We start from the raw sequence: 20412 nt of genomic DNA, 5'->3' as shown, positions 1-20412 counted from the left end.
TTGGGCTATACCCACTAGGTGGTATTAGCCACGTGCAACGGGTATTAACTATTATCGAAAAAGTTCTATCTTTATCTTTTAGATTTTTTCTAAAATAAAACATTTAAAATCGATAATTCGAAGCATACACATATATATGGCAACCATTATTTTATTTATTTTTTAAATGATACTCTCATGAATTAAGACATGCGACGAAACATAACTCCAAGTCAAAAATTATTTTAAGTATATAAAATTAATGAATTAAGTTTCAAATATAAGCTTTGAAATTTAAGAATGTTGTTATACTACATTTTCAGAAAATTAAAACTATTTCATTAGATTCTTAGTGATATTAGATACAAGAAAAATTCTTTAACGTGTTTTGTTCAAAACAAGAACAACTTCGCCACATGTTATTAACGATTGGCTTACAGACTTTTGGCCCCATTTGAGCTCGGTTTTTTATACTAATGGTAAACATCCATACATCTTGTAATAAAATATGGTATATATACTTAATATAAAATTTCCATACGTCTTGTAATAAAATATTGTAAAATAATCTTAGTACGTAGACCCTGAAATAACAGCATACTCTCTTTAATTTCGATGGTTGCAGCCTTTTAAGTTTGCCAACACACATTATGCATTCTCTGGACTCTCTGAACTTTTTGTCAACAAATTTAATATAATGTCAAGTTTCCCAAAATATATTTGCCCAATAAAAGAGCTCTAAAAAGTGCTGGCCACTATGCCCAACCAGAGCCCCGATTGCGGGGTATGAAAAGTCTAAAAAGTTGAACACAAAATGTCCGCAGGCTGGGCGAAAAAAAAGTGTGCTCGGGGTGTGGTGGTGGGAAATGGAAAATCTGGGAGTCCATCAATAAAGCACTTGACAGGAGCCACGTGAGTGATACGGGGGCCTGGAAATGAGAACGCGTCGAAGACTCCTCTGGTTCAGTGGCTGAAAATCAAAAGTCGAAAATCAACAATCAATTCGAGCGGGTTCAGTGGGTTCACCTTGTCCGCTGGCATTTCCTTTAGCCGCATTCGGACAAGTGCGGACAAATTTCCAATTAAACAATCGATGCTATTAACACGAAAGGCGATCTTTGCCATGGGCGGTACCGCAAAGGGGGCGGGCGGGGGTGGTCTGGTATTGCGTAGAGCGGCGCGCCTGCGCGTTTTTCTGCCTGCTTTGCCAACTAATGAAAACCCGTTCTCATCGCCGCTGCCACTTTTTTGTTTTTCCAGTGCTTTTCATTTTTTTATATTTATTTTGCACCATATTTTGAGAGCAGACCGGCGGTGGCGGCGGCTGCAGGCGTATAAATAGGCCCAAGGAACGGCAAACCGAGACAGTTACCAATCGCAATCCAATCGAGTTGAGTCGAATTTTTTTGAGTGAATCACTACATTACAATGGCATTCAAGGTGCGTGAAGCGTGGCGGCGAGATAGTACAGGTTACAAACGTTGTTGCCGCCCTGCACTGGCAGTCGGATTGACGTGGAAAAGGATTCAGATACCCAGAGATACAAGTTGCCTGCACTTGTTATCCTTTCACTCGTCACCCGCCAGTCAACAGGATGGGGGCACTCCTTTGCGGTTATTTTTTTGTATCTCTTTTGCTGGCAGGATAACTGGGTTGGCTTCTGCTTATGGCTCATGGCCGATGGCTCCTGACCTGACCAGTACTCGACCTCATCAGGCCAATTGAAAACGCATATCGAGCTCGGCTCGATTCGCAATTTAAATGAAATGTCCAAGGCAATTGAAACGAGGGCAAGACCAACACGCATGCTAATTGTGCGCTGTCAAGGAGCTACTCATTATGAGGTCCGAATCTGGGTCACTTTTGAGCCAAGAATAGGCATCTGGTAATGGGCCATGGAACATGATGGAAAGTCATGTGGTAAAAGGCCAAAAGGACCACCATTCGAATTGAAATTGGAGTTGTGAGACTATTTAAATTTGAATTACCTTTTGTAACTCAGTGATTGTTTTTAAAAGTACCAAAAGTACGAAGAATAAGAAATTTACAATTTTAAAGCAATTGTTGTTCTCACAATTTGGCTCCTCTGATATTTTTGTTTTTTGTACTACCATTTTCTGCGAGTCAGTGTGGCAAAGTTTAAGCCCTACCCATTTTCTAAGATGCTGATTGTTATTTCGTTTCTATCCAAAAATAGAGCCAACGATTTATTTATTTATAAACTGTTCTCGCGTTGGACAGCTTTGCATGTCTTTCGATTAGGCGATAGACATCTGTGCAGCTCCCTTTCAAGGTTATGTGCCAACTATTTGCCCGGGGACAACTTTACCAACTTAATTAAAAGTTTGTTCGCCTGCAATTTCCTGCAGAGCGTCGAACTGCACCAGAAGCAGACACTAATGTGTAATATTCCGCATAAACATTACCCATCCGCAGGTTGTCCTCTGTGTGGCTCTGCTGGCGATGATCGCCTGTGCCCAGGCGAAGCCCGGCGGACCGGCGGCCTACTCGATCAGCGCCCCCAGCGTGGACCACGCCTCCGTGGGCAGCACCCAGGAGCACACGGTGAAGGGTCACTACGGCCAGTCCTCCCAGTCGGACTACGCCAGCCAGGTGCAGACGGCCCACTCGCAGTCCCACGTCCAGCGCTCGAGCATCAGCAATGACGCCGGCCTGGCGCCCGTCGCCGCCCACGGCTACGCAGGTGAGTGCCGGATCCTGCAGGACCTGCATCGGTCACATCCCTCACAAGTCCACCCAATCCACACAAGAGAAACACCGCCGCACCACCCAGCACAAGCTCACACCACTCACATCCACCACGTTTCACCCCTCTGCACGTAGACGCAGTGATGGTTCAGGTTCAATTCTACCTCTAAAGAGGAAGAGATCCAGTGAAATTCGACAGATAGGGTTATTTCCTTGATAGTACTTCCATTATAAAATTATTAAAAAAATATAATAATACCGTATTATGCATACCACTTTATAAACCCCACCTATCATGAAACTTTTTACCATTTCAATTACATTTCAATTAGCCTATTTAGCTTATGTTTTTTCTTTATAATTTAATCTTTGCATAACTTGGTCACAAAATGTGTTGGAAATCAGCTAAAATTAAACCACCAAAAATTTTATAAATTTGAAAGACCAAAGAATTTGTTAAAATTGTCAGCCATACTTTAAAAAATTTAAAATAGTTAAGCAACGGACAGACGATCAAATTATTTGAGACATATAATGTAAATATAGCTTTTTATAGAAAGCGAAATGAATAATTTTCTATGTAGGTCCAGCTCAGATAATACTTGAACAAGAACTTAGGAAGATATACCTTCGATAGAATCATTTCAAATAGACAGAACACACTTAGCTGCCTGCCATCACTGCCTAGTTGATTGTTAACACTTTTAACCCAAAATTGGAAATGAAAAACCAAAGCTGCTCCGGCCCACGCCATTGCCGCGCCCGCCTACTCGCTGGGCTACGCCGGACACACGGCTCCCGCCCAAATCCAGGGCGTGGCCTACGGCGGACACTACGCGGCCACGGCTCCGGCCGTCCAGATCTCCGGACTGGGCCACCTGGGCCACTCCCTGGGACACCTGGGCCTGGGAGGCTACGGGGGCTACGGGGGCTACGGAGGCTACGGATACGGCGGCTATGGATCCTACAGCGCCGCTCCGGCCATCTCCCACGGATATCTGGCCCACGCCCCAGTCGCCGCCGCTCCGGTTGTGAAGTACGCCGCTGCTCCCTCGTACGGTAGGTGACCAGGATCTGGGATCCAGTATCCAGTATCCTGGAGTAACTAACGCCCATCCCCCCCCGCTCTAACTTCACTCTTCCGCACTTTTCGCACGCTTCTGTATTCCCCAGCTCTGTGTTCTCAGCGATTTTCAACTAATTTTGCCACGAGTTTTCCAGTCTGCTAGCAGCCAAAGAACTTTATTGTGTTTTCGCCGTGCTGGCCAAGTGCATTTGGCAAAAACAAACTTTGCCCCGGGCGAAGTACAAAGAGCAAGTTTCGCTCCATCAGGCAGAGGGATGTGATGTGGGGTAAACGTTTTCTGAGATATGGGATAGTGTTGGCTCCAAAGTTAATACCGTCAAATGGGAGAAGGGGGCCCACACTTCTTGGAGATCGTTTTGATATAGCAAGCTAAGAGGAAAACTTTCAGGGAAATTGTTTCTAGTTGGGCCTTGTAAAGTGCCAGGTGGGAGAAAGGCATCACAGAGATCACGGCGATAAGGCACAGATGATTCAGAATTAAAATGGGAGGCCTAGTCGAGGTTAAGGCCCTCAATGATCATTACATTTTGCTCGCTGATAGGGATAGGGGTTCCGGAAGCAGCCTTAGGCAATCGATTCATAGCCCAACATCCCAGGGAAACAGCCAACAAAATGGATAATCGGTTTTGGGTTCGTACGCAATCGATTTGTCTTGCTAGAAAACAGATACAATTGCCTAGTGGGTGTGGGAACTGGGCGGTGAGGTAACCATCAGTCCAGGCGAGTAATCAATCATTCATTGCCTATCCCGTGTGGAGGCTTTAAAGCAACGGTCAAGGCGTGTTCTGCACGCCAAGGTGGTCCCAAAACTGCATCCCAGAGCAGCACAGAAAAAAAGGTTTTATGATTATTTTGATGGAAATCAGTACTGATTCTATGTAGATACGAAACGAATCACCATCTAGTGTTCCCCTTTGAAGAGCATTCTCGCTCTTACCCTGAGTAGTCTTAGGTGTTTTCTGCCTATTTCGATTTGAGAGAATTTTCAAAGAAAGGACATCCAATAAATTGTATTGGGAAAAGATCCTTTCTTTTTTTTCTCCGTGTGCTTATTCACGTGCTGGCCACGTCCAAGTCAGCGAGTCACCCAATCACCGAATCGGCCAGTCACCGTTCCCGTTCACTTGGATGTCACTTGATTGATGTTAGCTGACGGTTCCACAGTTTGTGCATAGTGCACGAAGAGAAAAGTACCACTGAATTTTAATAGTCTTTATATGTATAATGAGCAGATTAAAATGTACGTCATATTTCCTTTATGTGGACAAGTTTAAAGCCATTGACGTTTTTTACAGCAGGGGGTCTTTTGACCAAAAGGACAGTGCACTGAAAGAAAATGTATGACCATATGAACGTAAAGCATATCATATTTTCATTATTCAAATTGATCCTAGCACAATTGTCATAACTATAATATTGTAATATTTACAATGTCATAATAATTTCTAATTTGTAAATGGAATATGAATCCTCGGAAATTTAAAAGGATTTCAGTTTAAGTTTTGCCAGTCCACCAATATTTTTTAAATTCCGAGACTCCGAGCAAAATGTTGTGTAAACAACCAAAGCAAACCACCCAAAGTCCCAAGGGATTTGAGTTTCCCAATTGTTAAAAGTGGAATACTTGGTATTTTGGCCCTGTGCAGAATGTTGTGCTACGAGCCTGGTGGGTGGTGCTCAGGGCATGTCAGGTGGTTGCCGTTGACAACCTTTAAGTGGCCCAGTGGGCTTGGGAGCCCAGGGGCCAGTGTATTGTCCAAACAATGGGCACGATGCTAATTTGGGAAAGCTCTATCTCGACCTCCTCGGCGACTATCTCTTTCAGCCCAGCCATCTGTCTCTGTCCATCTTTCTTCCGTGTCTTGGCTTGTTGTCTGTTTGCATTAAAACCTGCTAACGTTCTGTGTAATGTGTTGTGTGCCATCCAACAGCTCCTGGAATCATTGGACACGGCATCGGACTGGCCGCCCCCGCATACGCAGCCCCCGCCTACGCCGCCCCTGCCTACGCCACGCATCTGGCCGGGCCCGTGGTGAAGTGAGTATCCGGCTCGTAGGACCATATTAATAAGGTTGCCTTATAATCGGCACCCCCCTTTTTTCAGGGCTGCTGTCGCCGCACCCGCCCTCGTGCACACATCGGTCTCCGGCCACGGCATTCACTATGGCTATTAGGGGAGCCACCGCCCAACGCCGCCGCCCCCGTACCGCTACACACCCGCCCCCGCCCCCGCCACCGCCCCACTCGCCCATAGATCCGTCTGGCTAACAACACTAATAGGAACAATAATACCCAGAGCGTGTCGGTAGCTGGTCGCCTTAATTAAAACTCAATTTGTTAACTGCACCGAGAGCCTGTGACCTGTGCGCCGTTCTCTGGGTTCGGAGCCAACCCCACCTGACCTCAACTCACCTGGGCAACGGAGATGGGCACGGGGGATGCAGCGCACCCCGCACGCTCCGTTTTTATTATCGTGTTGTTGGCCCGGCCCCAGAGCTTAGACCATCCCCTCATCCCGCATTGCGAAAGCTGAATGTGTGTGTTTTTTTTTTTATCGCGGTTGAATTTACGTTGTATTTAAACTTATTTTGTAAACTGAAACGAAATGCATGTGGAAATGTTGGAAAAAATAAACTCATTGTTATAACTGACTGGCAAATGATGGCGGACGGGGATTCGGGACTAGGGAACGGGAACGGGAACGGGAGCGGGGCTTGGCCTGTCGCAATTTGATATATGATATGATACGATGCAAGCACTGCAGTGCTCTCCTTTTTTGGTCATGATGCGGAGCAGAAGCAGGCCGAGATTTATTTGCCACGCATCAGATGATCAGCATACTTTATGGCGCATAGCACGACGCCCGTTTCATAAGCGTAAGTCTTTCGGCTGAAAAGCGACAGTCGCAGTTCCCGCCAAGCGCGGTAAATTCTTGCCATGAAACGCACTGTGCCAGCGACCATAAATATGGCGAGTATAGTCCGCCAAATACCAAGTGAAAGCGCAAAGGTCCAGAAAACCAATTTACGTCACATCGGGCATCGCACATGGTCCGAAATAGATGATAACCCGTTTATTTCGGTCCTGGCCTAAAATACTGCCTAGAAAGAGATCCGCAGCAATTCGATGGCATTAAAAATGTCACTGCGTCCGCGGAGAGTGAAAGTCAGAGTTGGCCGGCTAAGTCGGACAAAGTTGAATGATGGGGCTGGCCCGCCAAGGACGACGGCTTCAAGAGCCATCAACAAGGATAACTCTGAGCCGGAATATATGCAAAAGCAGTTGGGGGCCGAGCCATTCCAGGGCCAATTCAAAATATAAATAAACCTCTTTTCTCGCTCATTGTGTGTTCATCAAAGAGCTTTACTGTCCATTAATGCAAATACTTCATACCGTAAATCAGCGTGAGAGCAGAAAACTGTGATGTCGGGGTAAATTTGCTGTGCCGATTTTTACGCAAATGTATTGAAATCTCAGATATTAGATATGAAAAACCTGGCTTCTTTATTTCGCTGTTGTAAGTAATTCAATCTTAATATCGGTTATTCGTAAAAAGAAATAAAAAAAACAAGGAAGAACGCTATAGTCGAGTACCTCGACTATCAGATACCCGTTACTCAGCTAAATGGACCAAAGGGAAATGGAGATATGCAAGCAGCAAATGCGCCACCTACCGGCGGTAGACAGATTTAAGCGTTATGGGCGTTAGTGTAGGCGAGGCAAATATTTTTTGGATCAATTTATAGGTATTGACGAGACCAATACATTTCAGTTAAAATCTTTATTCTAGCATCAAAGCTGTAGGAGCCGCAGCTTTGGGCGGTTTGTGGGCGTTAGAGTGGGCGTGGCACTCTACTGAAACAAACTTGCGCGTAAGAAGCTCAGGAATCTGCACGCCAAATCTCAATAGCCCAGCTCTTATAGTTTCCGAGATCTCAGCGTTCATCCGGACAGACAGACATGGCTAGATCGACTCGTCTATTCATGCTGATCAAGAATATATATACTTTATGGGTTCGGAAACGTCTCCTTAACTGCGTTGAAAACTTCTGACTGAAATCAATATACCCTCTGCAAGGGTATAAAAATATAAAACATTTTGTTGTGTTAAAAATATTTTTATATTTTTAGATATTTGTCATTGGAGTGCATTTCCTTGTTCAGCTCATTCAAAGACATTTCTTCACCATTTCAGACCACTGACTTGATTTCTCTTGAATTAAAATAATAATTTTTCTGTTCGGACATGAAGTCGACCATCTCTGTTGGTGGTGGTCGATGGATTCTTTCCCGTATTCCTCGGTTTCATCGAAAAAACAGCTTTTCCGATTCTAATAAAAGATTGTCCCATTTTTTGACGCGTATCATATTTGTTTTTTCGCCTACTTCCGATGTACTGTGATCAGTGATGTACTTACACATTTTTTTTGACTTTGACTTTTTGAACGAAAAATCATTCTTTCCGGGTACTTCAGACTTCTGGTGCGCTCTTAAGGGGAGTCTTTTGCAAAGCCGTACAGGTCCTATAAGGAGGATATGGTTAGGACTAATGTACTGCTGACGGCCAACATGACCTACAACGAATTGGGCAATTTGCTAAGGGCCATGTTATCAATACTCCAAAGCATTGGCTAGCTATAAGCGATCTGGGGATCGTAACTTTCAGTAAATAAAGGAATTCGGGCCGATTTTATCACCCAGCACAGCCCAAGACACAGATGCCCTGTTTGACGGGATATTGTCAAATAATATACTGGTATTGATAGGACGTGGGTCATTGGCCTTCGAACATCGGTATTACACAGGATCCCTGGGCTATTTCAAGAGTGTCCTGATGACCCAACCTCAAGGTCCCGCTGATGTTCGCTCTGGAATAGCTAGGAATGCGCTAGGAAATGAATGGTTGTAAATTCAAACTAAAAATTAAGCTAAGGATATCCCCTATATATTTACCTTGCTCACTTATTGCTGAGGCATGTAGAATTGGTGGTTAAGCGGTTGTCCGTTTTTATATGCCTGCCCGTAAAATTTTAAGGGGGCGAAGAATGAATTTCCGCTCAAAATAGATAGTTCCGCGTCAAATTCCAAATCTTCCGAAGTCCTTGCACCCAAGACATCCAAAATCCGTTTATTATTGTTTATTGTCTTGCCAGATTTTCGCAGATTGATCTGGCGCAATGGCACAGCGATTATGGGCTCCAACTTTTGCCGGAGCTCCAATATTGTTGCGTTATTCTTTACTTCAAATAAAATCGGCTGCGGCAAAGGCTTAAATAGAAAAGAGAAACTTTTAAAATTATCCGAAATTAGCACACTAAAAAAATTATTATACCGACTATTTTGTAGGCTTTGTTTATTTTTACCATTGTCGCGATACTAGAGGAACTTGGGACCTAAAAGCATTTTGGCTTGAGTAAGTTTTATTTTATGTTGGTGTAAAAGAATTAGACAATTTTAGGCTTGTACAAAACTAGTACCATAATGAACGTAGGCAGAGGCACCCCCAAGTTCGAATGGACCGTGAGTCAGATTTGTTTCCAACGATTTGGAAAATAATGCAGGCGAAGTGGCAACTGTCATACAGAATTTTAATATTCTAGACTCACTATACTTTGATTATATTCAGAATTTGAAAAAACTCGCACTAAAAGGATATTGGCTTGTGTATAAATTACCACTACGTTAAATTTCGATAGTCGCAACTGCCATTGAATGTTCTAGCAAACGACAAAACGAAATATCTCCGACTCACCACGTCTCGAATATATTGACAGTTTGACAGCACTTGGACCAACAACATTATGGATTGTTAAAAAATAAGAATTAACAAAAATTTCGGGTTTTGCACTAATAAATTTTTAATATTATAAAAAGCAAACACAGAAAAAATATGTTGTGTACTGTTCAGAAAGTCGTACGGAAATGAACCTTAAAGACAAGAGCACACCCAAGTTTAAGCGAATGGAAAGTCATGGCATTCTACATCTCCGGATATGCAGCATTTTGTTTACGAATCGAAGGGAAGCGAAACTGAGTGTTTTTCGCATCAAAAATACTGAATTAAGCTGCATTCTGGTGATCTATAATTAATCCTACAGCCAGCGAGTGCCGCGTGGGCTGGTGCGACTTCAAGCTGCGTTTTCGCAATGTGCTGACCAAGCCGCGCAAGGATCGCACGGCGGCAGTCGAAGTCCATGTGGGCAACAACATCCCCAACATCGAGGCAGTGCGTGCCCATCTGAAGAGCCCCTTGAGGGGAACGTGATATCCATCTGGAATCAACAGCTGCAGATCCTTTAGTTTTACCAAGATGGGTTCGAGGGGTAGGAGAGGATCGATAACCTGCTGCGACGTGCTCTTCGAGTGTTATGGGATTCCGGCTTTATCCTACGGCATTGTGGTATAAGAATATATTTTTAAAAATATTCGAAATCCCTAGAATATACATTGCATCCATAGGAACGACCTGCCAGGGTATATAAACTTGGGCTTGCTTCCTTTCTTGGCTTTTAAAACAGTTGTGTAACTGATTAGTCACATTTTAGATCGTAATACTTTTCTTTGCCGTAGTTGGCTTCCGACTTGTTCGCATTAGTTTTACAGACTTAGATCCGAAAATATAAGCTGCGTTTGAAATCGCGTAAAGTGTCTACCACAAATCTCTTTTTTGGCAACAATTAGTAGTAAATTTGGATCAGTCGACTGCCATCTGTTAGAACTTGGCCACTTGGGGTTAGGTCCTCATTAGGCAGCTAATTAGGAAACTAAACTCGAGTACCTTTCCTTTGGGTCCTGCTGCAGTTTTCGGGTTCTCCCAGGACAGGAGAGTTGGCCACAGGTGGGCGGAACACCACCCCGCCCGAGGGAAATTCTTTGTTTGTCTTTGTATCTGAATGCTGCGCTTTGTACTGCCAGCTCGTTTGGGGAAATGAACAGGATGCGGTCCTACGCACACACATGCCCCTCTCACAAAATACTCACAGGATACGCACGCACACGTGGGCTTATTTAGTAACTATATTTGCTTTGCGTCTCATTCGGCTTGTTTCCATTTCTTTTCCTTTCGCCTTTGCTGTTCTCTATTTGCTGTTACCTGGTGTTTGTGTATCTTCCCGGCCGACACTAAATTGGAATTTTCCATGCAAATATGCCTTGGGGTGAGGGTCGAAATTTATCCCCCATTTCAGTCGCTTTTGCGTCGTTTCCCAATTAATATTCGGCCAACAAATTGAATTAGTTTCAGTACGTGGCGGTAATCAGATGGCCATCTCGTCCACATTTATTATATTTGCAGCCTTTTCCTGCGGAGCCTTATGGTGCCTTCGTGTTTGTGGAAATGGCTTAGTCAGCGGGTCGTCCGTCTAATGCAATTGTCGTGTTTTGGCTCCGGATTCCGGATTCGCATTCCATATTCCGGTTCCGTTTTGTTCTTGGCTTGCGCTTCACTTACTGTTTACATTGGCCCGCTGCACAGGGTGGCCTTGCCAGCAGGTGTCCTGCCGAGAACCCCTCCAAGGACACGTTTTTGTCAGCCCCTTGGGGGCCAAAATAACCACTCGATTGTCACCTGTTGGCCAACAAGTGCGGCATTGACTGGGAGAGGCCGAAATTGCATAACACAGTGTCTTGATTGTTGAGAGCCGCCCAGAATTATGTCTATACTGCCTGCAGCAAGGCCACAGGTTTTGCAGATTAAAGCGGCGTAAGTCGACTTAAGAGCATCCATTTTAAGCCGATTTTAACGATTTTAAGAAATGATTGGCTTTTTGATACACCACATTACAATCTTGCTAGGATTATATATTGACGGAAGATAGAAAAGGGAAGAATGCTTGTAAGTTTTTTTAGATTAGGTGGGGTAGGTTGACTAAAAAGTATTAACGTTTTAAGATACACTGAGGCTTAGAGAAATTATTGATATTTAAAACAGTGACTGCAGCACAATCTACTATTTTCGAAATAATTCTGCACAGAGAAGCCGTGGTTTCAAAAGTGAGCGAAACATATTTTAGTTTTAGTTTTGTGTATTTTAGTAATTTTAAATAATAATATCATCATAATAACTACGGTCCCTGACTTAAAATATTTCACTTTTTGAGCATGGCTTTAAATTTTTTTTTCCAGAATTTTGCTAACTTCTTTTGCAAATTGTCAATATATGGAATCCAGCAGTGCAGTTTTGGAAATTTAAGTTGGGTAAGTACACATCCACATGAGCTAGGATCACCACTGATTTCTCGCAGTGCAGATATGGATGCACACGTGGCAAGTGGCCACTCAGAGGATTCGATGCTCGCCAATCGTGTTTGCATTGGATATCGCTGTGACCAGCCGACCCCCGACCTCCGGCCTCATGTTCATCTTCATCCCCATCCCCTTTAGCCGGCGGGTAGCCAAGGCAATTGGTTTCATTCATTGCTGCCCGAGGATGTTCCTGGAGTACGTATATCGAGGGGCAAGCGGAGTGCTTGAACCGGACCCCGAGCTGAGGACCCAATTTCCATGGTTATCTATTAATACACCACAATCGAAATTCGCTGCGGCTATGGCGGCCCGTTGGGATAAATGGATCTGCCGGGGGGGCGTGATTATAAACTCTGTAAACAGACTCGATAGCAGCACGCAATTACGGTTGCGAAGGCGGTCCGTTCCAAAGAACATTAAAACATTAATTGCACGTGAGCACGATGGCTTGTTAGAGATGAGCGATGATATATATGTACACTGGTCGGCATATGTATTTTGACAAAATAAAAGTTAAGTATACTCATAACTTGAATTTACTTCTTGTAAACTATAGGCATCAATGGAAAGGTAATTTCAATGCCGTTTGAATGATACAATACATTTCTTTACCCATTCAGTACTTATTGAAAAGGACGAATTTGTGTAAATCAACTTTGAAATTTAAAAAAAAAACTTTTTTCCTCGTCTTGAAAACTTAAATTTTTTGATGCAAAAAGTTTCTTCAAACAAAAATAATAGTAACTGCAAAAAGAATTTTTCAAATATCATTTTGCTTATATTTTTTATGATTTTTTGAAGGTGACAATGTCGGAAAAAATTTGTATGAAAAAGACAAAAATATGGCTCAAATGCCTGTTTTTAAGCATTTTCAAAAATTCATAAAAAATATAAGCATAATGATATTTGAAAAATTCTTTTTGCAGTTACTATTATTTTTGTTTGAAGAAACTTTTTGCATCAAAAAATTTAAGTTTTCAAGACGAGGAAAAAAGTTTTTTTTTTAAATTTCAAAGTTGATTTACACAAATTCGTCCTTTTCAATAAGTACTGAATGGGTAAAGAAATGTATTGTATCATTCAAACGGCATTGAAATTACCTTTCCATTGATGCCTATAGTTTACAAGAAGTAAATTCAAGTTATGAGTATACTTAACTTTTATTTTGTCAAAATACTTATGCCGACCACTGTATATATCGTTTATTTAAGTGCTATCATAAGCTATGATACATCAACAAAAGGGCCACTTATTGGTTAAATATCAGTCTATCTCTGTTCTGCGAACCTTACTAAACCTCTTGAACCGCTTGACTTTTATTTACCATGGCTGATATTTATTATGCATTTTAAGAACGCATTCTGATGAATACGCATCTCTTAAAGGACTAGAGCCAAATTAGCAATCCCTTATATCATAGTATGGTTCTCTGTAAGTTATACTCATCCTTTGAAGGCCCCTTAACGCCGCTCCCACCCCTTTAACAAATGCCAGTTCATCATCACTCACAAAATTTATTCTTGCTTGCCCTACACAATTCCTCTTATCAATTACCACGAAAATTTACGCAAAAAAAATATGAAAAAAAAAACTTAGATGCTCGAAAATATGAAAGTACTAGCTACGGAAGTCCGAATCCTCTTAGAAGCTGTAGTTGAGGTTGCCGCTCGAGAAGCTCACGTGGGAGACGTCCGGCGACTGCTGGTACGAGGGGGAGCCCAGCACGGAGGACATGGGAACGGCCATGCCGTAGCTCTGGCGGGTGGTGGGCGCCAGCTGGCTGGTGGCGAACTGCTGGGCCACCGACTGCTGCTGGTCGCGGAGCACGTCCTGCTGCTGCTGCTGCATGAAGCCCAGGTGCTGCTGCGTGGAGTAGAAGTCGCCGGCTCCACCGCCGCCGCCGCCGCCGCCGACCACGGTGCGCAGGGGTCCTGATCCTGCGGCACCCGAGACACCTGAACCGCCGGGCAGCACGGAGCCGGATCCCAGGCCTTGGGCCTGCAGCCCGTTGCTGCTGAACTGCGGCCGACGGTAGACGAAGCGGCCGCCTGCGGTTTGCGAGGCCACGCCCACTGCTCCTCCGTCGGCGGGCGGGAACTGGGAATGGGACAGCGGCTGGGGCTGCGACTGCGACTGCGCCTGCGGCTGAATCTGCGCTCCGGAAACATCGGGATAGTAGTGGTAGAGCTTCTGCAGCAGATGCTGCTGCTGCTGCTCGAACTCCGCCCGCTGGCGCTGGTAGTCCAGGAAGGCCGCGTGCATCTGGTCCGCATAGCTGGGCATGTTGACCACGCCCCCGGCAACGCCCGCCCCTAATCCCGACGATCCCAGTCCCGGTCCAGCTGCCTGCGGCGACGAGGCGGCCAGGAGTTGCTGCTGCTGCGCCAGGAGCTGCTGTTGCTGCTGCTGCAGCAGGGAGATGGGCGTGGCCTTGAGCTTGCCACCGCCCCGGAGTCCCGGCTGAGAATATACGGCCGGATACTGTTGTTCCGATGGCGAGAATCCACCGAATTGGGCGGGATTTTGCTGCAAATATGGAGGGTTTAACACATAAGTGAATGAGATTAGGAAGAAGGGCAAAAAGGTTTCAAAAATTAGATGTTTCGAGGTTTCGATGTGATGTTAATTTTACGATACAGTCTTTTGCCACCTAAAAATAAGTGTGGGCAAACTCTTTGTTAAATTCGTTTTCTCCAAACATGTATTAACTAGAACATTGCACCTAGTTAAGTGCTTTCGAATGAAAAAAACATGAATGAATTAACATGTTTCTGATAAAGCAATTTAACTGAACTACAAAAGTTACCATGATATTGAGAAATCGGGCCTTTATACACTTTAAAGAGGTTGGTACTCTGTTAGTATGTTGATATAGCATAATTAATTAAGTTAATCCTTAAAGTGTCATACGAGAGTAGGCTGTTTAATTGAAGTAAGACTTTAAACAAGTTATGACTAGCACTAATTTGCCTGCAAATCTGCGACGACCTTACCACCCCTGTGTCAAAAGTGTTCCCGTTTTAAAGACCAGACTTACAGATGAATGACCACGCCCGTGATCCTTCAGGAATGCACCATGGCGCTCCTTGCCCCATTGTCCTTCTGTACTAACCAGACGATTGCCATTGCCAACGCGTGCTTTCGTGGATCTCATGTTTCGCTGCCCTGATTGTCGTAGTATCGCACTGAAGGCTGTGCTAAGAGATCGAGAAACTCGAGGCCAAAAGAGGTAATTTCAATTTCTGATTTTGAATCAATTTTTGTACGAAGTCTAGAGCGAAAATGTAGTAAAACGAACCGAACTGAACCGACTAAGCGAGCAAGTGAGACTGAGCCCGATAACCCGACCGGTCCCCTGACACCTGTCACCCGTCAGCGGGCCAAACCGGAAGCCTGCTGCGATCTCAACTGGCCCATCGGCCTCGGAATGGAATCGGAATCGAAATTGTATTCGATTTGAATCGGAGGGGATCACGCGATTGGACGGTGGCTTAAAAGGGCCGACTGCACTGCGGCTGCAACACAGTGAGCACGATGAGCCGCCAACCGCTGGGAATTCTCCTGGTGGCGCTGAGTCTGGCCCAGATCGCGGCCAGGCCTGAGCCGCAGAATCCGTTCGAGAGCCTGAGCCTGGGCGCCATGAGTCTGGCCGGGAACATAGCGGAGGCCGTTCAGAGCGGGGCGGCCATGAACAAGGACCTCAACATCGACAATCCCCTAGTGTCCGTGCACTCGAAGACGGCCGTGGGCTACGGGGATGCCATCCGCCCGATGGCGCCCGACTCGTCCGAGGAGAACCGTCGAAGGAGGCGGAGGAGGAGGAGGAGCCTGCTCCGCCACAAGCGAGCGCCGTGCTTCTGGAAGATGGGCACCGCCGCCACCACAGCTGCGTCCGCCGACGATGATGTGGAGGCCAGGCGAAAACGGGCCAGGAAGCGGGCCGCCAACAACGCCTCGCGGTCCCGCGTGAGTCCCAAGACCACTGGCAAGAAGAAAATCCAGCGCCGGCGGCGCCAGGCGCCAACGGACCTGGAAATGGCACCCAACATGGGCGGAACGGATCCCTTGGCCCTGGGCGATAGGATCAAGACCATGTGGCTATCGTTCGTGGACAACGTCACGGATGTGGTGCAGCAGGTGCGCCAGAAAATCTCCGACACGGCCAGCTCTACGGGCTAAAGATTCCCCATCAAGTGTATTTTTTTTTTTTGTTTATTAATAAGTGCAATAAAAGCAAATGGAAACCAGAAACTGAATTGAATCGAATGTTTTCGGGGGAGACCACAGGCGCTCGGTCATTGTCGTTATCCAATTGTACCATAGGATATGAATAAAGTAATAGTGTCTTGTCCCTTTTTGTAAAATTTTAATTAATAATTGTGGTTTAATTGCCTTATGGTCTTTTTATACCCTTGTATATGGTATTATAATTTTGGGCTCGTATAGTTTGTAGTTAGATCGGACTAAGCTTTAAAACTTAAAATGTTATTGTCGATATTAAGAGTAGTGTAAAAACATAAACAAAACTTTGCAAATTGTATTTTTAGGGTAACCCTTGATCAGTGTAAACATTCTTGCGATCGGGTGTTTATATCACCATTGTTGCCATTGGAACAATCAAATTTCGTATGCTGAACTTCGCTGACTTTCAAGATATTTGCCTATATCTGGCTGTTTCGTATTTAATATGTCATATTTAAATTATTTTAACACACTCTTCTGTCTATAACAATAATGATTAAAACAGGATTTTAAGAGGTATACCTCTAAAAGTTTGTGATTTTAGCCGGCATAAAATGTTGTTCATGAACGCTGGTCAATCCTTTAAAATACGGGATCTATACATTAAAGATTTTCTACAAATTATTAGATTTAAAGATTTTTCCACCTATAAATCGTAATTGGTAACCCCGACGATTTATTAAACTCGTCGTAGAGACAACCCAATCCCTTTTACGTCAATTGAATGTAATTCCTCAGCCAAAGGCAATAAAATCAAAGGCCAACCGCCATATCTGAGCAATGCGATCGAATGTTGTCCGAAGCAAGGGCCCTCTGGGGTCACCACAGCACGGCAATTACAAGCTGTCCAGATGAGAGATTCGGAGACAAGCAGAGTCATGATGAGCCGGCGGCTAGTAAGCATTTCCGGCCGAGTTGAGATGCATCTCGACATGCACCGAACACTGCCGTGCCTGGCCGAAATCTGATTGGACTGAAAGGCTGAGTACAAAAGGCGCATTCAGGCGGCTGGCCACAACAGTTGGCCAAATGATTTCCGGATTCAGCTTCTCTGCCCCACTAATTGTGGCCCTGACCCTCACCCTGCTGACCCTCGCTTGGGCGGATGAGTTTGACGTTGACTATTCCAACGAGTACGACGATGTGCGACCCCATCTGGTTTATCCGGACGATCCGAGGCTGGACAAGCGGATCGGCGATGCGGCCCGAGAGTTTGGCCAGAACATAACACAGGCCTGGCAATCGATGGTGGACTCCTTCAAGAACTACTTCGAGGAGCTCAAGAACCTGTTTGCCGATACCACGGATCCCAATGCAGCCAACGAGGTCTTTTCTGATAACTAAAAGTTGTGGTAATCAAATTGCCAATAAATGCATTGCAACAAATGGACGCGATATAATTAAACTGAGATACTTAGATATTTTTCATACAAGCATATATAACTGGGGCTACTCAGAAATCGCAGATGGTTTTGGGTACGGTTGGCTTAAAATGCAACCAAAAAGGTCTTTGGCTAACTAGAACCTCACCCATTGGAACCATATTTTCAATAAGAAGAACTTTTTTTGTGAAAAAAGGTTGAAAATACGTAAATTACACAGACGGAGATCATTTTGGATTTGGATAGATAACGCTGGACAACAAAATGGGTCATCTAATGGGAATTATGTATTGTTTATATAAACGCATTAATGTACATATTATATATACATATAATGTATATGTACCATGTATATATATGTATATATATATCTGCATACTTAATTTTTGTTCCTAATTTCGATAAATTATATCCTTATAAAGCCAGTTTAGTGATAGAGGTAAACAGACTATAAGCAAAAATTTAAACGCGAATGTACAGTGGCCCAGTGGCGTAGTCTTTTAAATTGGTCTGTGTTTGTTTTAAAAAATTTTTGCTGTTTGCCGCTATCTAAATTGCCTGCAGTATAAACATATCGCATGACGACTATGCCCGATCTTTGATATCACACAACGAATGAGAATATCTTCCATCTGTAACAGGGAACATGATCCCATATTAATTTTTTGCGCAATAGACTGAAACTCACGGCTTAAATAGCTTGTGTACTGGTCGGTCAGTAGTTATTTGCAAGTGGAGCCACTACAAGATGACATCGAATATTTTGATCCTGAGTCTGAGTCTATTGGGCATTACCACCGCTTGGCCTCAGGTAAAACGGGATAACGATTGATGAACTTGGAAGATCAATGACCTCTGATTTCGTCTTTAGGATATTGCTTCCGGCGCGATGATGGCAGTGGGTCAAGCGCAGCAGATCTTCGAAATGGGCAGTGGATTGACAGAAGCGCAAACTGTGGAGCTTCCGGGCCAGGGTTATGAGAGCGATTCTAATATTGGCGAGGTCATACAAATGCCCATGGGACGCAGGCGTTGAGAGGATAATTCTTTGATTTTTGCAGGCTGTCTAGTTGACTGATATTAAATGTGAACGCAACTTGATTAAAAACCAAATTGGCAGTACAGTTCTGTGGTTGTCGCTGTTTTCGAATGTGCAAAACATTTCTCAGGTTATTTCTGTTGTACATAAAGGTTACTGCAACGAATACCTGCGTCGCTATATTACTGGTAAAGATGTCTAGTTTAGGGTGTCTAAAAGTTTGTTTTTTATACCCGGGCACAGGCTATTAAATTTTAGTAAGAAGCTTACAACGCATTTAAGTAAATATGTTCTTAATCATTATAAACAGCAGACTCGATTAAGCCAAATCCGTCTACCTACCCGCTTCTACGCTAAAATTTATCTTTCAACTCGAATTGCAGATAGTTATACCCGTTGCTCTTAGAGTAAAAGGGTATACTTGATTCGTCGGAAATTGGGTAAAAGGAATAAGGAAGCGTTCCGACCCTTAATACTTTGTAAAAGTGTAAATGGGATTTTGTTGCTATTATCAATACCCATCCACATGCCGAATATTCTCCTAATCGAACAATTCATTAAGAAGGAATAAGAAAATAAAGCGTGCAGCCTCGAAAACACCCGTCGCTCTCCCTATGGCTGAGTAACGAGTATGTAATATTCGAGGCCGTCGACTATAGCGATCCATCTTGCTTATATTCAGGATCGGACAAATATGTCCTTTGTTCTTATAGGAATTATCGGAAAACTATTAATTTGGAATATAAACTCTTCTACACTAGGGTGTATCATTGTTCTTAAACGACAATAAGTAGGTTTTGAGATAAAGTTTATCGTTATATGTTTATTTGCTCTTAATCTTACTTATTTAAATACGATTAATGAAATACTCAAAAACAAATGGTGACTAAAATTGTAAATATGTCTTAGATTTTCCAGTTTCATAGTATTAACTATCGGATACCCCTTACTCTGTTCCAATTTGTAATTAAAATAAAATTCTACGACATTTTTATTGACGCGGAACACACTACTGAAGCGAGCACTAAGCCCCCTGGCGTAAGGTACTATTTAAATACATTTAAAATATTAAAGCGATTGCTACGATTCTCAGCATTTAGATAGGTATTTCAAATCACGCTGAAAAAGACATCGGCACAATAAACTTGGGCTACGCAGGAACCCCTAGAATCGGTTTGCTAAATCCCTACTTTATAGCTTTTATAGTTAAAAATACTTATACTTATTTAGGGAAATTATCGATTGATGTCATCATTAATCAGTGGAGTGGTATTTACACAACTATTAAAAGCTAGCTGTTCTGTGTGGGAATAATCATCCTAGTATTCCGCAACACTGGACAAAACTTACCACCTGTTCCTGCTCCGGCTCCTGCTGCTGCGGCTGCTCCACCTGCTGCGGCGTCTTGGCAGCTCCTCCGTAGTACCGGGTGAAGGTCTGCTGTAGTCCGGGTGTCTTCAGGCTGTACGAATTCGTGTTGGCGTCCGTGTGGATGGACACCTGCGCCCGGCAGACCTCCTGCTGGCCGGCCAAAACCAAGGCCGTTATCGTCAAGGCCACTGCAAGCATGATTTACGTGGTGGAGCTAATGGATGTGAGGGATTAGAACTCCGTCTCCCGTTGAGTCCGTGGAACTGGGAACTGGGAACCGTGCAATGGATCGTTTTAGGCCAGGCGGACGCGACTCGCGAACGTCGATGGTTGACTGTGCAGCGCCCGCCGACTGTCCG

General features: G+C 44.1%; 4 protein-coding genes and 1 long non-coding RNA gene across 11 annotated transcripts; 3 read left to right on the top strand and 2 right to left on the bottom strand.

Annotated features, from left to right (window-relative positions):
* The first annotated feature begins 1354 nt into the window (after positions 1-1354).
* LOC119557263 (cuticle protein 21.3) lies at positions 1355-5949 on the top strand. 2 transcript variants are annotated; one of them, XM_037869948.1, is made up of 5 exons: positions 1355-1419; positions 2416-2683; positions 3424-3747; positions 5707-5812; positions 5880-5949. In XM_037869948.1, exons 1-5 carry the CDS (start codon positions 1408-1410, stop codon positions 5947-5949), a joined length of 780 nt encoding a protein of 259 aa, XP_037725876.1. In that variant the 5' UTR covers positions 1355-1407. The 2 variants fall into 2 exon arrangements, with proteins under 2 accessions (XP_037725876.1, XP_037725877.1); XM_037869949.1 differs by lacking the exon at positions 3424-3747.
* Positions 5950-7901: 1952 nt separating this feature from the next.
* LOC119557030 lies at positions 7902-9706 on the bottom strand. Of its 4 annotated transcripts, XR_005220024.1 has the most exons (5): positions 9528-9705; positions 8729-9043; positions 8354-8663; positions 8194-8298; positions 7903-8106 (listed from the first exon to the last, which is right to left on the bottom strand). It is a non-coding gene; the product is annotated as an uncharacterized LOC119557030 (long non-coding RNA). The 4 variants fall into 4 exon arrangements; XR_005220025.1 differs by having other exon boundaries at positions 7902-8298; positions 8354-8652; positions 9528-9706; XR_005220023.1 differs by having other exon boundaries at positions 7903-8298; positions 8357-8663; positions 9528-9704.
* A 3807-nt stretch (positions 9707-13513) lies between these two features.
* On the bottom strand, positions 13514-20364 carry LOC119557846 (RNA-binding protein FUS). Of its 3 annotated transcripts, none has more exons than XM_037870829.1 (2): positions 20033-20364; positions 13514-14545 (listed from the first exon to the last, which is right to left on the bottom strand). In XM_037870829.1, exons 1-2 carry the CDS (start codon positions 20249-20251, stop codon positions 13661-13663), a joined length of 1104 nt encoding a protein of 367 aa, XP_037726757.1. In that variant the 5' UTR covers positions 20252-20364; the 3' UTR covers positions 13514-13660. The 3 variants fall into 3 exon arrangements, with proteins under 3 accessions (XP_037726757.1, XP_037726756.1, XP_037726755.1); XM_037870828.1 differs by lacking the exon at positions 20033-20364 and adding an exon at positions 15132-15356; XM_037870827.1 differs by lacking the exon at positions 20033-20364 and adding an exon at positions 15057-15355.
* Positions 15489-16264, top strand: LOC119557847. The gene has a single exon (XM_037870830.1). It carries the CDS (start codon positions 15554-15556, stop codon positions 16196-16198), a length of 645 nt encoding a protein of 214 aa, XP_037726758.1. The 5' UTR covers positions 15489-15553; the 3' UTR covers positions 16199-16264.
* On the top strand, positions 17291-17670 carry LOC119557848. The gene has a single exon (XM_037870831.1). The coding sequence runs from the start codon at positions 17291-17293 to the stop codon at positions 17603-17605; it is 315 nt and encodes a 104-aa protein (XP_037726759.1). The 3' UTR covers positions 17606-17670.
* Positions 20365-20412: the final 48 nt, after the last annotated feature.

The sequence above is a fragment of the Drosophila subpulchrella genome, chromosome X (genome assembly GCF_014743375.2).
Source record: "Drosophila subpulchrella strain 33 F10 #4 breed RU33 chromosome X, RU_Dsub_v1.1 Primary Assembly, whole genome shotgun sequence".
NCBI classification, from domain to species: domain Eukaryota; kingdom Metazoa; phylum Arthropoda; class Insecta; order Diptera; family Drosophilidae; genus Drosophila; species Drosophila subpulchrella.
This window is presented reverse-complemented; position numbering and strand designations above follow the sequence as displayed.

Bases quoted from the DNA above. Each gene is read 5' to 3' on its own strand.
- LOC119557263 (XM_037869948.1), top strand. The intron at 3,748-5,706 runs GTAGGTGACCAG...GCCATCCAACAG, and splicing joins CGCCGCTGCTCCCTCGTACG to CTCCTGGAATCATTGGACAC. The intron at 5,813-5,879 runs GTGAGTATCCGG...CCCTTTTTTCAG, and splicing joins CTGGCCGGGCCCGTGGTGAA to GGCTGCTGTCGCCGCACCCG.
- LOC119557847 (XM_037870830.1), top strand. From the start codon at position 15,554: ATGAGCCGCCAACCGCTGGGAATTCTCCTGGTGGCGCTGAGTCTGGCC.
- LOC119557848 (XM_037870831.1), top strand. From the start codon at position 17,291: ATGATTTCCGGATTCAGCTTCTCTGCCCCACTAATTGTGGCCCTGACC.
- LOC119557846 (XM_037870829.1), bottom strand. From the start codon at position 20,251: ATGCTTGCAGTGGCCTTGACGATAACGGCCTTGGTTTTGGCCGGCCAG. The intron at 14,546-20,032 runs GTAAGTTTTGTC...CCATATTTGCAG, and splicing joins AGCCGGAGCAGGAACAGGTG to CAAAATCCCGCCCAATTCGG.